Source organism: Natator depressus, chromosome 12, assembly GCF_965152275.1.
Source record: "Natator depressus isolate rNatDep1 chromosome 12, rNatDep2.hap1, whole genome shotgun sequence".
Lineage (NCBI taxonomy): Eukaryota > Metazoa > Chordata > Testudines > Cheloniidae > Natator > Natator depressus.
The window spans coordinates 37,294,794-37,307,902 of NC_134245.1; the positions used below are offsets into that span (position 1 = coordinate 37,294,794).

A 13,109-nucleotide genomic window follows, 5' to 3' on the forward strand; every position below is an offset into this window, starting at 1 on the left:
CAACAGAATCCACAAAGGGATTTAATGCAGTTTAATTAATCCACTTCAGATTCACCCTTTTAGTTAATTCAGATAAATTTTCCTGGATGTGGCTGTGTAGACAAGCCCTTATTAGTAAGAGTTCTAATGTGGAGACCTGCTGAGCTTTTACTCTGTTGATGTGACCTTCACAAATTGGGGACTATCTCATTCTGTACCCGTGAAATGGTGGTGGTGTTTTGAGACCATCAGTGAGGTTGTTGGTTTTTGTATTTTTTATTAAATGTATTCACTGATTTAGAGAAAATTAAAACAGGCTTAAACCCAACACATGGTTGTTTTAAAAAATAAATGTTCCCAGCAGCAAACACACTAAATCTTCATATATTCAAACCAAAACAAAGTGAAACAATCACGGATCCTTTGCAGGAGGCTGTTTGCTATAGCCGTGGGAGTCTCTGCCAATTTCAGCACTTGGTCGCTCTTCCAGTTCTCTTTGTCCTAGAAACAGACAACACTTGCATCACAGCCCATGTTGTTCTGGGATGGGCTGTTTCCTTCAGAAGTTTGGCTCCAGTGTAGGAAAGTGTCCCTATTCAGAAAAACACTTAAGCCTGTGCTTAATTTTAAGTGTGCCAGACTGTGTCCCTCCGAACTTGGGCCTGTTGACAGGTTGGCACCGGAATCCGCGCTGTCAGTGCAAAACCAGCTGGAATTCCTGCATTTTGGCTGTGAATTCTGAGGCTCGGTCCAACCCTGGAATCAGAGCATGCGCTCCAGGTGGATCCCAGAGACAACAGCTGTGTGAAGTGAAATCAAAGCCCCGGCTTTAGCCTCAATCCTGCCCTGGAGGAATACAGGCTGTGTAACATAGCTGCTCTGTCTAATGCAGCTGCCCCTCTTCGTTTAAAGAAACACCGCTATGTAGAATACAAATGAAAGGAATAGAAAAGCCCAGAATGATGCTGGATACACATCTGCCTGTGATTTACCTCCATTGGAGGTCAATAAACTATATTCTGCATAAGACTCGTGCCTAGTGAAGGAAAGGACTGAGCTGGTGTTTGAATTAGGCAGGGAGAGAGGATGTGTGAGGTGGTCTGTCCTGCGGTATATCAGACCCCACTCAGCCCTGCTTGTAAATTACATTTGGGTTACCCTGCAGATTGCATCCATTGCCTGAGCTAAGCAGAAACCACCAGAGAGCTGTGCAGCTCAGATGCATTGTGTAGACAGCACATGGATTGCCATTCCCCTGCTCCTTTCAGATGTTTTCTGCTTCCTATTAAGAAACAAACAAAGCTGCTCCATAAAACCAGGGTCAGCGTCAGAGGGTGGCCTTTTGTCTCCCAATTAAAAATATACAAGCACCAAAAATCCCGTGGGCGTGGGTGTCTTATTCTGATGGCTAAATAACAGAGCAGGGTTTGATCAGCAGAAAGGAATCCTTCGCCTGTGAAATCAAAATACGCCTGGGAAACAACTTAAAGTGAGAAATAACAACAGTAGGGCTGCATGTTTCCTGGGCTGGTAGGAAGCACAGAGCTTTACCCATAGTAACTAGAGTGGAAAACTGCAGTGATTGCTCCATTCTCCCTTCACAGGCCAAGGACCGAGAAGGATCAAGGCTGCAAAGTCCTCGCTTCTAAAATTAGTTGTAGGGTCCCGGTGTCCTTGCTTTGATGCTGGCACTGGGAAGAGGGGAATAAGCGGCCACGGCTTCCTATTCACCTCTAGATCAGAAACTGCTTCTCCACTAGCGTTTTTGCCACCAGATTTCTCCTTCCAAGCGCATGCCGCAGCATCTTCACCAACTGAAAGCAGAACAGAGCATGTGGACAGCTGCAGACTCGGGCTAGCCAGAACCTGCCCTGGCAGCACCATAAAACCCCCACAGGCAGACCAAGCACTCTGAAGGATGCTGTTACACAGCAGCCCTCACGGAAATGAACAATCTGATCAGAAGCTACGTTTTGCCATCGATTCCCAGTGTGAAGCGATTCTGACTATTCAACATGGCTGAACTCAGCCAAGCAGGGGATACACAGCAATAGTGGAGGGGCGTTTCAGCTGGGATGGGTTTCTGAGCCACTTTTAGAGATGGGTCTAAAAACGGAGGTGCATAAATGCCCATGATGTAATTATCTTGATTGCCGGCACTTGTTGGATCACTGTGCAGGCAAATCACTAGCTGTGATTAGCCTATTTGCAAATGAGGGCAGCATTTGGACACCTACTCGTTGTAGAAAACCTAGCGCTTGGCATTAGCGCCTGCCGCAGGCTTTACCTTCTGCACAACAAAGGTGATGATTGCGGCCAGCACGAAATTGTGCGTTCCCAGGTCGACGACCGAGAAAAGCAGGGTGTCGAAGAGAAGCAAGGCCAGCTCGTTGTTGTAGAAGAGAGTCCTGCTGAACAAGGCACTGGCATCTGGGGGCAGGAAGAAGCTGCTTAGAGCATGGACGTCATGGACAACAGACGTCATGCCCACAGGTGGGTGCATGAGACCACGGTAGAGCCGTTAAACTCTGCTGAAGATACTGCTGTGGAGGGCACCACGGGCATGGCCCTATACACAGAGCCTGCAGGCATGATCCCAGCCCTAGCAACAGCACAGGGCTAAATCCGCCCCACCATGCTGCTCCTTCTGGACTGGGGAATACCTGATTTTTCCTGGGTGCATCTGGGGTGAAAGGAAGGGGGGCAGGGTGGGGAGCACAGCTCCTGTGCTAAAAACAGGCTTGGTGCTGTCCATGGCTCTCCTTCCCCTTAGCTGGGGCAGGGAGAGTGCTCCCTCTTGTCTCAATGGGATGTGAGCCCCCAGCTCCTGCCAGGGCAGCACCCATTCCAGCAGGAGGTGAGAATGTTACAAAAACGCTTGCTGTGTCTGAACCCACAGGCAGCTGGGGCAGGTCCTCCTCAAGGTGGGCAGCCCTTGGGCATAGCTGGGGGTCACGGCCTCATGCATGGAAGACAGGGCAGGTGGCTGAGTCAGCGACAGTGGGCTCTGGCACTGCACAAAGGGAGCAGAATCCGACCAAGAGAGCCCAGCCCGTGTCGGCAGGAAGGTTTAAAGGTCCCTGTACCCTTGCAGGGCTCAAGTCCTACCTCTCAGATACAGCTAGTAGAGAGCAGAGGTCTCAGTCCAGTAGAATGAGAGATGCTCAGACCTGGCAGCTGCAGGAGGAAGGGGGAGCTGAGTGATCCTGGGTAGTGAGGTCTCGGGGATCTTAGGAGCCAATATCGTCCCTCCACTTGGGAACAAATGTTGGAAGTCTACAATGGGGCATGCTCTGCCCACCCCTTCCCAACAGGTGGAGGTCTGTCACCCCATCTCCACCCAGGGCCAGCACTACGTGAATCAGCATGTGATGGATCCCAGTAGCTGTGACCGAACGGCACGAGTGACTGCAAGGCCTAGGTCAGGGGTTCTCAAACTGGAGTTCGGGACCCCTCAGGGGGTCACGAGGTCATTACATGGGGGGTTGTGAGCTCTCAACCTCCACCCCAAACCATGCTTGCCTCCAGCATTTATAATGGTGTTAAATATATGAAAAAGGGTGTTTAATTTGTTAGGGGGGTTGCACTCAGAGGCTTGTTATGTGAAAGGGGTCGCCGGTAAAAAAGTTTGAGACCCACTGGCCTAGGTGATGAAATCAGGACATTTCCAGTTTGCACGGAGCAGCTAACCGCTGAGCATCCCAGCCTGCAGTCACGCCTTGCTGATGTCTGCCAGCAATTAGAGGACCAGGAGGATTCACATCTGAGTAAATAAGCTCCCAAGAAGAGTGCAGCGAGCTACCTGTGTACAGAATGGACATGTCTACCGCTTCCTGGAACTCCATGTCCATGATGCGCTCCAGGAAGAACTTGTCCTTCACGATGTAGTCCATATCTCTGTATGCCTGGGGGAGAAATGCCAGTGCTGTCAGTGGGGTTAGGAGAAGTAGTGACGCACATGGCAGCCTCACCATGGTGTCCAAATAGCTCAGTGGGCCAGAGGGAAGAACATAAGAATGGCCATACTGGGTCAGACCAATGGTCCATCTAGCTCAGAGCTCACCATCTTCCCAGAGAGCAGGGTTCCATTATGCTAGGCACTGTACATGCAAACACACAGCAAGAGAAACAGTTCTGGCCCCCTGAAAGGTTACAGTCTCCCTAGACAGGGCAACAGAAGCATTCACCCCATTTTACAGGTGGGCAACTGGGACCACTGATCAAAGGTATTTAGGCTCCTAACCGCCTTTGAAATCAAGGGGAGTTAGGAGCCTAAACACCTTGGAGGATCTGGCCCTAAGTGACTTGGCCAAGGTCACACAGGGAGTCCGTGACAAAGCTGGGAACTGAACCCCAGAACTCCTGGTCAATGCCTGATCGCTGACAGCATCCTCCTTCCCCCATTCGGGAAGTAGTGGTTCTGGGTAGATATCAGGAGGGGATTCTTTGTCATTCCAAGAGTGACTGGGATCAGGACCCATCTGCAGGGAAGGCAGCAGGGTGCTAGGGAATGGGCACTCTAACGTGTTTGGAGTTATCGTGTACAAAGTACACAGGGCAGTTCCTACCGTCAGGTCCATGCATGCAATGCCCGCGGGCTGCAGTGGGAGGCATAGTTGAGGGTGGGGTTTGGCCCCTGAACTGCAGATTTGATCAGATACTACCTGCAAACCTAGTGGCTGCACCCCCTGATCTGCTGCATGTGACTTGCTTCACCAGCCTGCCGGGGAGGGGGGGTCAGCTGAGCAAGAGGTTCCTTGGAGAGGTAGGCCCAGCCTGGAGTCATTTAACCAACCCCCACCCCAGCTCTTTGGGCATTGGGACCTAAATCGGAGCCATGACCTCCAATTCCACCCTTGTTGGGGATGAGCAACCTGCTGGCCTCGGTATCAGACACCAGACCTGGTGCTATGCCTGGTGTCCAGAGCACCTATAAAACTTTTTGCTCTCCTAAAGTGCTGTTTATCGGATAATCTCAAAGCCCTTCATGAATATCAACTAATTAAGCCTCAGAACTCGCCTGTGAGAAAGGGATGATCATCCTCATTTTACAGCTGGGGAAACTGAGGTACAGAGCGGGGCAGCGACTTACTGAAGGTCACACAGTGAGTCAGCAACAGAGACTAAATGAACCCAGGAGTCCCAGTTCCCAGTCTCTTACTCCAACCACTAGTTCCCACTAAAATCTTAGGGTGGACACAACCAGACCTTTGGAAAAGGCAAATAATGGGCTCACGTGTTCAAGGAATGAGCTGAGAAATCGATTCAAGGCGTAATAACTCCTTAGTCTTTGCTCATGTAGGTCGACCCTGACTCTCTCGCCTCTCGGGCCCTGCAAAGAAAGTTCCCAGAAGCACTTTCAGCTCACAGTGGGAGTCCAGGGAGTTCAGCTCTCTGCTTCTGAGGAAAAATAATTTGTTTTCATTCAAATTTTCACTTTGGCAGCAGGGATATTGGCTCAATTTTCACCTGCTGCTTTGGAGCCTTTGGTTTGCATGGCAGACACCTACCACTGGGGAGTTTTCAGTTATGAACCACATATGCCAAGATGTAGTTACAAGCAGCTGGGCAGCCTGTAGTCCTTAAAGAAATGGAATCAAAGGGACTTTGCAAGCATGCACTTCAACTCAGGTGAGAGTGAGTGATGCTGGTGACAGGTGGAGCTGTGCAAAACTCATCCAATTGGGATCACAGAAGTTTGGGCAATTGTATTTGCTCATTTGATTTGAATTCAAACAAACACAAACCTCAGCTCAGCTAGCCAAGTTTTAGTGGTTTTGAGCATCAGAACCTGACTTGGGCAAGAACTTATCTGTCCCAAAGGTTCCTGCATCTGTGCAGACTTTCCAGTGTGTAACAGGGCATGACACCAGTGACACTTGCCTCATTTGGGGTTTCCTTTAGAAAGGGTCCCAAGTCACAACTGTCGAGTTTGGAATGGACGGCTTTGGATAAGGGGCGTTGTTGCTTCAGATCATTACAGAGAGATGGGTCAGCTGCAGAATTCAGATCTGAACCATGGTTAGGATTCCAGCCTCCACCTAGGAAGTTCAGCTGTGTTTGGATCTGGCTGTAATGAACCATGGACGAACCCAGGACCTCCAGCACCGAAATCACAAAACCCTACCCCCACTTGGATTACAGGAATAAGGCCCGGATCCTCAAAGGTATTTAGGCTCCTAATTTCCATTGAAATCAACTGGATGTGAAGAAGGGTTCCGCCATAAGGAAGATATGACCAGTTCCCAATGCAGTGGCCAGTTATTAATGTGTTACAAAGGGTTTAGGTTTAGACCATCTCCAGTTGTGCTTTGAAAGTTGTGCACCATTCTCTGTTAGGGTGTCTCCTGGAGCAGGGAGTTCAGAAATGGGGATGGAGAGCAGTAAGAAGGTAAAATGCATTTGACAGCTGGAGACACAGTTAGGGTTCCAGGCTACTCCAACTATTCTCTAGCATCATCACTAAGGAAGGGCTGGATTTATTGTCATCCTTTTTTTAAGGTGTGACTATGCTGGAAAGGGTTCTGATTTTTTTTTCCAACACCAGCCTTCACAACGGATCTGGCGATAACACTCACAGAACTCAACATCACTGCAGGTTTCTTCTGCTCCTGTCTGAGAAATCTCGAGAGCAGAGGATTGAAAACCAACCCATGTAAAGAAAAGCATGAAAAAGCCAACAGTAAGAAGCCTAGCTAGCCCTGCAAAGGGCAAAATACCTCTCTCAAGGGCTGCGTTATCTTGTCATACAGCTGCCTGGCTCTGTCCGTGAGAAGCACCTCGAAGGTCTGAATGTCAGAGTTGGCCTCCAGACCTCTTAGAGGACACAGGTTCTCCTGCCAAGGGAGACAACTGACGTGTAATCAGGGAAAGGCAATAATACTGACTGGCATCTCCATAGGGCCGTAGGTCCCAAGATCCCACAGTCCTCTGCAGAGTGATTCCAGAATCTGTGCACAAGGATCACGTCACCCACCGCTAAAGGCAAAGACGAAGGCCTCTGCATTAAAGAAAACATAAATGAGGCAAGTACTGCCTACCTCCTGTGCCTTGTGGTAAACCCTGCACTGGCCCCCCTACGGATGGCAGCCCTCCAGACGCAGAGACCAGCAGGTTCGAGGAGTGACTAGGAAGTAAGGCCAAACAAGGTGGCTGGATTACCTCCTCTTTCCTGAGGCAGGCATGCATGGCATCCATGCCCACATCCGCATGGCCGTGCACGCTCCGCCCATGGATGTAGAAGCCATAGCATCCGTGCATCAAGATGAAGACAGACACCTGCAGGGATGGAGAATAGGACGTGGAGGATGAGAAGCTCATGACGTTTCTGGAGGTCAAGCGCAGAAATGTGCAGTGTGCACCAGCCTCCTATGCTTCATGATGCCATGTCCCCCCTCTTCCAAACACGCATTGTCTGCGGTGGACACACTGAGCTGCTGGCAATCTATGGAGCAGACTTGGGTTACATCCAATGCTTATACACTCAGAGCAGCTATTCATGGTAGTAAATCAACCCGGAGCAAGGGGAGTTGTGGCAGCAAAGGGAAGGAGAGCAGTTACTCACTCGTTTCCTCCTCAACCTCAGACCTGTTCCAAATCGCTCGTTTTCATAGACCATTAGTATAAAGAAACCAAAAAGGCTTTCTGGGCGAATGGGAAATCCAAGAGTGGATGAAGATGCAGAGTGGGTTTCTAGCCACGCCACCAGCGCAGGGAGGAAGCACAGTGACCAGGCATAAGAAGAAAGCTGATACGTAGTATAAAGTACCTTGTGGCTGGGAGACTTTACCCGGCACTGCCCCCAGCCCTTTAGGGCCAGGCTGTCAGCTGGCCTCTGCTTTGTGCCAGCGTGAAATTCGTATGCACACCACTGAGCATGCACACCTGCATCCACAGGCCTAACTGCCCAATGTGTATGCACAGTGCGGGTTGCAAGGTGTGCAAACGTAAGGTTTGTGTGCACAGAGTGGTGCATTCCCAGATTTTGCGCACACACCCAAGGGGAGCCTGGCTGGAAATTGAGCCCTTTCCTAGTCCGGTGGAAAGTAAATTAGAATCTTAGAGTTCCCCTGTTTTAGTTAACGAGGGTGTTATTAGGAAGACAAAGAAACAACATCATTTTACAATATAATTTGCATCTTAACAGCGCCTCTTTAAATGTTCACTTGGTGTAAATTTGGTGCAGCTCCATTGACTTTCGTGCATGCGATCCATCGCTAACCCAGGGCAAGACTCACGTTGCTCATGGAACAGAGATCTATGAACTGATGACTCTTGTCCTCCACAAACCGCTCGTAGATGCCTATGAAAAACACGACCTGCAGAAACAGCAACACGCAGCTGCACTGTTGTGACTTAGCAGACGTTTCACATAACACGTCCCGGGAAGCAAGACAATACAAAGTTTCCTTTCCTCCCTTCCTCCCACCTTTTCGGGAGCACTCATTTTTGTCCTTCACCGTGGCCCACGGTGGTAACACTTTTGCCACCAGGCCACAAGTTCAAGTCCCACACAAGTACATAGGCTCAAAGCCAGTGCTGACAGATGTTCCAGGGTTTCAGGCATTAATGCTAGATTGGATGATGACCCAAAAGTCTTTTCCTTTTCTAATCTCCATCATTCGTGCCGTAGTGGAGGAGTGAAAGGATGAAATGCTAAACTCTTTCTTCTGCCCATCTTTGGGCTGCCTAGGTGGAGATTAAACCCACACCCTTAGGAGAACTTTGATATCTGGCTGTGCCTCCCCTATCTCAAAAAGGGTCTGATCCTGAGTGCTCTTGGCTTCTTTCACACCCTAAATTTCCCCAAAGCATTTTACCAACGTGACAGGCAGAGCGTAACCTGTGCAATCCCCAGTGCCAGCCAGAGAGAAGCAGCAATCCAAAATCTAAGGACTGGGCTCCAGGCAGCCAGGTAAGTGTCAGTGCCAGGGTGCAGATCCAGGTTCAGGTCTCGTGATGCGATGTTCTTCAGGCCCACAACCTGAAATAAAAACAGGTGAAGTAAATCAGAACCCCTACGTGAGATGAGTTCTCCAGGGGCCGTGAGGCCCCTAAGCCCATTGTAGGCATGAATAAGCAACAACCGGCCATGGTAAATCCTGGAAGGTTACAGCAAACCTGGACTGTTCCCTGAATTCCTAACCCTTCTGCAAAAGTCTCCAGCATATAAGGCTTTCAGGTCCCAGAGTGATGGACAGGGCATAGAAAGGTTCCTGCTTCCTAAGCTCTTGGGACCAAATTTTTGACCAGCCTCTAAATCGGTGCCCACAATCTCATGCCCACAATTTTTTTTCCACATACAAAAACTCCCACATTGCTCTGCGCAAATGGTGTGCATAATTAACTGCCTAATTTGCAAGTGTAAAATGCTGTTTGGGTGCACAAATACAAGTCACTGCAGAGGCAAGAAATTGGAGGTGCAAAGGTAGATATTGCTTCTGGAAAAGGACTTAACCAAGAAACGGGATTCTTCTCTCACTTCCCAAATTTTGCCAGGCTCTGAACGGTCCATACCCAGAGTACCATGCTACATAGACTCACAGTCCTTAAAAGGAGGCATTTAATAAACTACTATACACAACAGACACAATTAACCAGGCTTTCACAAAGCCTAAATTCTGGCTTTGTCTCCTTTCTTCACCAGTGACCATAACCTGGTTGAATCTCTCTCTCCACAGCACACAGAGACATCTGGTGGCTGCGTGCTATAACTGCAAGCCCATCTTATTCCACAGAGGGCCAGTCACCGAGATGCCGCATCATTACAGATGCTCAGACTGGTTGGGATTAAAATACAAAACATGTCTCATTCTCCCTGAACCCTTGCCCAAAGCTCAGTCGAAACCTCAAACAAGCCTCTAGTTCCCCTCCGTGATCAGAGCTGCAGACTGACACACAGAATGGTGGCAGTGCTTTTCCATGGTGTCACGTCCGGAATTATATCTGCAGAGAGCGCCAGGGACTATGGATGGGTTGGTGCCAGATCCCAGAGGTTACTTACTTCCTCCAGGTGTCTCTCTCCCCACCTCCCACGTACCTCCAGGAGCAGTAACACTGCGAACAGCTGAAGCGATGGATTCAATTTCCTATGAGTCTGGATCTCATTCCACTCATTGGCTATCAGGAAAGTTCTCCAAATACTCACAGAGGAAGTGGCCCTCTGCCCTCCTAAGGGGAAAACAACACACTGATTTCAATTTGCTTTATTTTAAAAACCGGCACAGGCTCCTAGGACACAAAGCTCCGCACAGTTGGGTTTCCCTGAGCCTCACTTCCATTAATTTACCACTCTCGATATGAAATCGTTACAATCAGAGGTGAGCTAGCTCCCAAAATAGCCGCCTGCCAAGCTGCCACTGATTTCCCAGAAGTGCAAAGGATCTGGAAGTGCTTTATAAACACTAATTAGCCAAGTCAGCAGCAACGCAGCCCTGTGCTGTACAGCAGGGATTATCATCATGTTCTTCAAAAAAGGGCCTCTCTTTCTGGGCTTTCGACACCTCGGGTGGGGGGGATTTTCAGAAGTCCTCAAGTCACTTAGGCACAAGTTAGTGGGATTGTGCTTCTAAATCCCTTCTGCCCAGATATTAAAAAGTATTTAGCCATTGCTGCAGTCAGGGCTGCACAGCCCCACAGAGGAACCAGGCTCCTTAATCTCTTTAGAAAATGAGACTTCAACATTGCAATGCTGAGTACAGCTTAGCATGGAGAGTGGGGGGGTGAAATCCTGGCTGCGGAAGTCAATGGAAAAACTCTCATTGGCTTTGGTAGGGTCAAGATTTCACCCAAGCTGAAACTGAGCACCTAAAAATGGAGGTAACACCAAAGCAATTTCTGAAAATCTGACCCTAAGGGGACGTCCACACTGTAGTCAGACGTGTAGCTAGCTTTGCGGTAGCTAGCTCAGGTAACACTGGCCATGAAGCTGTAGCAGCATGGGCAAGGTGCTCAGCACATACCTGGGGTCACAGAATCATAGAATATCAGGGTTGGAAGGGACCTCAGGAAGTCATCTAGTCCAATCCCCTGCTCAAAGCAGGACCGATCCCCAACTAAATCATCCCAGCCAGGGCTTTGTCAAGCCTGACCTTAAAAACTTCAAAGGAAGGAGATTCCACCACCTCCCTAGGTAACGCATTCCAGTGTTTCACCACCCTCCTAGTGAAAAAGTTTTTCCTAATATCCAACCTAAACCTCCCCCACTGCAACTTGAGACCATTACTCCTTGTTTTGTCATCTGCTACCACTGAGAACAGTCTAGATCCATCCTCTTTGGAACCCCCTTTCAGGTAGTTGAAAGCAGCTATCAAATCCCCCCTCATTCTTCTCTTCCGCAGACTAAACAATCCCAGTTCCCTCAATGTCTCCTCATAAGTCATGTGTTCCAGTCCCCTAATCATTTTTGTTGCCCTCCGCTGGATGCTTTCCAATCTTTCCCACAGCCTTCTTGTAGTGTGGGGCCCAAAACTGGACACAGTACTCCAGATGAGGCCTCACCAATGTCAAATAGATGGGAAGGATCACGTTCCCTTGATCTGCTGGCAATGCCCCTATTTATACAGCCCAAAATGCCGTTAGCCTTCTTGGCAACAAGGACACACTGTTGACTCATATCCAGCTTCTTGTCCACTGTAGCTCCTAGGTCCTTTTCTGCAAAACTGCTGCCGAGCCATTCGGTCCCTAGTCTGTAGCGGTGCATGGGATTCTTCCGTTCTAAGTGCAAGACTCTGCCCTTGTCCTTGTTGAACCTCATCAGATTTCTTTTGGCCCAATCATCTAATTTGTCTAGGTTCCTCTATATCCTATCCCTACCCTCCAGCGTATCTACCTCTCCTCCCAGTTTAGTGTCATCTGCAAACTTGCTGAGGGTGCAGTCCACGCCATCCTCCAGATCATTAATGAAGCTATCGAACAAAACCAGCCTGAGGACCGACCCTTGGGGCACTCCACTTGATACCGGCTGCCAACTAGACATGGAGCCATTGTTCCAGGCCGGCTTGGACAGCCCGTGCTGCCAGGCTATGATGCCGCAACTTCACTGCTATTGTTTTTGGAGCTATTTAAATCAAAGCCGTACCTCTGACTGCAGTGTAGACACACCCTGAGTGACTTCACTGAGGCGGCACAGTTAGTCACCCACCCAGGCAGGAATCGAACCCAGGAGTCCTGACCCCTCTCCCCACAGTCTCAGTAGACCACGTTGCCCTCCCCTGCTTGCTAAGTGAAGAGGAGCCAATGAGCATTCCATTGATATTTCTGCAACACTGATGTTTTATAATATCCTTGAGCACTGAATCCTCAAGAGAGAAGTGGAAACGGCACATGTGCAGGGCTAGCCCTCTGCGTGCGCGCGTCAGGGTGGCTGGTCCCTGTGCCAGCCCATGCCAGAACAGATGCTCCCAATTTGGTCAGTTAAGAGGGTGGGGCAGCACCTGGGAGGGGGGTTATAAAGGAGCAGGGGAATCAGAGAGAAGAAGTCCTGATGAGAATCAGCGAGGAAAGGTCAGGGGATTGCAGGGGGTCTCTGGGGAAAGCTGCCAGGAGCTCTCTGCAGGCCCCCTCTGAAAGGAGGAGGAATGATCAGGAAGCCAGTGGAGGGGCTAGCCAGCTGTCCATCCTGAGCTGGAGAGCCAAGGCCAGAGAAGGCTGAAGGCGGCAGAGAGGGATAGCGATGACTGCCGGCTCTCAGAGCCGGGGCGAGCGAGGGGTGCCAGGGACGCCGAGTGGAGCCCAGGCGCCGGGGGCTGTAGTTGGTGTATTGCCTGGGTTATTATGGTGTTGGGACTTCTTATGTGCCTGGGGCTTTTTTCTATCATAATTAACCCCACAAGGGCCATTTGCACAAAGAAAGACTGTATGGACTATTTCCGGGGACTCAGTAGGGGAGAAACGGAGGCAGGTTTTCAACCGAACACCTGGTCGAAAAGGGACCCTCTCCAGCCCGGTGAAAATGAGCGAGTGAGTGAGGGTGGGGGAGAGCGAACGACAGAGGGAGGGGGGATGGAGTGAAAGGGGCGGGGCCTTGGAGACGGGGCGGGGCAAGGGTGTTCGGTTTCGTTTAGTCAGAAAATTGGCAACCCTAATTCATGCCGTGGCGTGCTGCAGGAGGTAGCTCCAGTCAGGGCTGC

At 49.9% G+C, this 13,109-nt stretch overlaps 1 protein-coding gene across 1 annotated transcript in view; it reads right to left on the reverse strand.

The window, feature by feature from the left end:
* Nucleotides 1-343: 343 nt before the first annotated feature.
* LOC141996818 (meckelin-like) overlaps nt 344-13,109 on the reverse strand; it is a 31,045-nt gene continuing 18,279 nt past the window's right edge. Inside the window, exons 14-22 of the mRNA XM_074969115.1 lie at nt 10,019-10,149; nt 8,822-8,962; nt 8,217-8,297; nt 7,141-7,257; nt 6,699-6,815; nt 5,216-5,311; nt 3,782-3,884; nt 2,267-2,409; nt 344-1,793 (exon numbers count right to left, since the gene is read on the reverse strand). Coding sequence (XP_074825216.1) covers nt 1,713-1,793; nt 2,267-2,409; nt 3,782-3,884; nt 5,216-5,311; nt 6,699-6,815; nt 7,141-7,257; nt 8,217-8,297; nt 8,822-8,962; nt 10,019-10,149 — 1,010 coding nt within the window. The 3' untranslated portion in view covers nt 344-1,712. The remainder of the gene's footprint in view (nt 1,794-2,266; nt 2,410-3,781; nt 3,885-5,215; nt 5,312-6,698; nt 6,816-7,140; nt 7,258-8,216; nt 8,298-8,821; nt 8,963-10,018; nt 10,150-13,109) is intronic.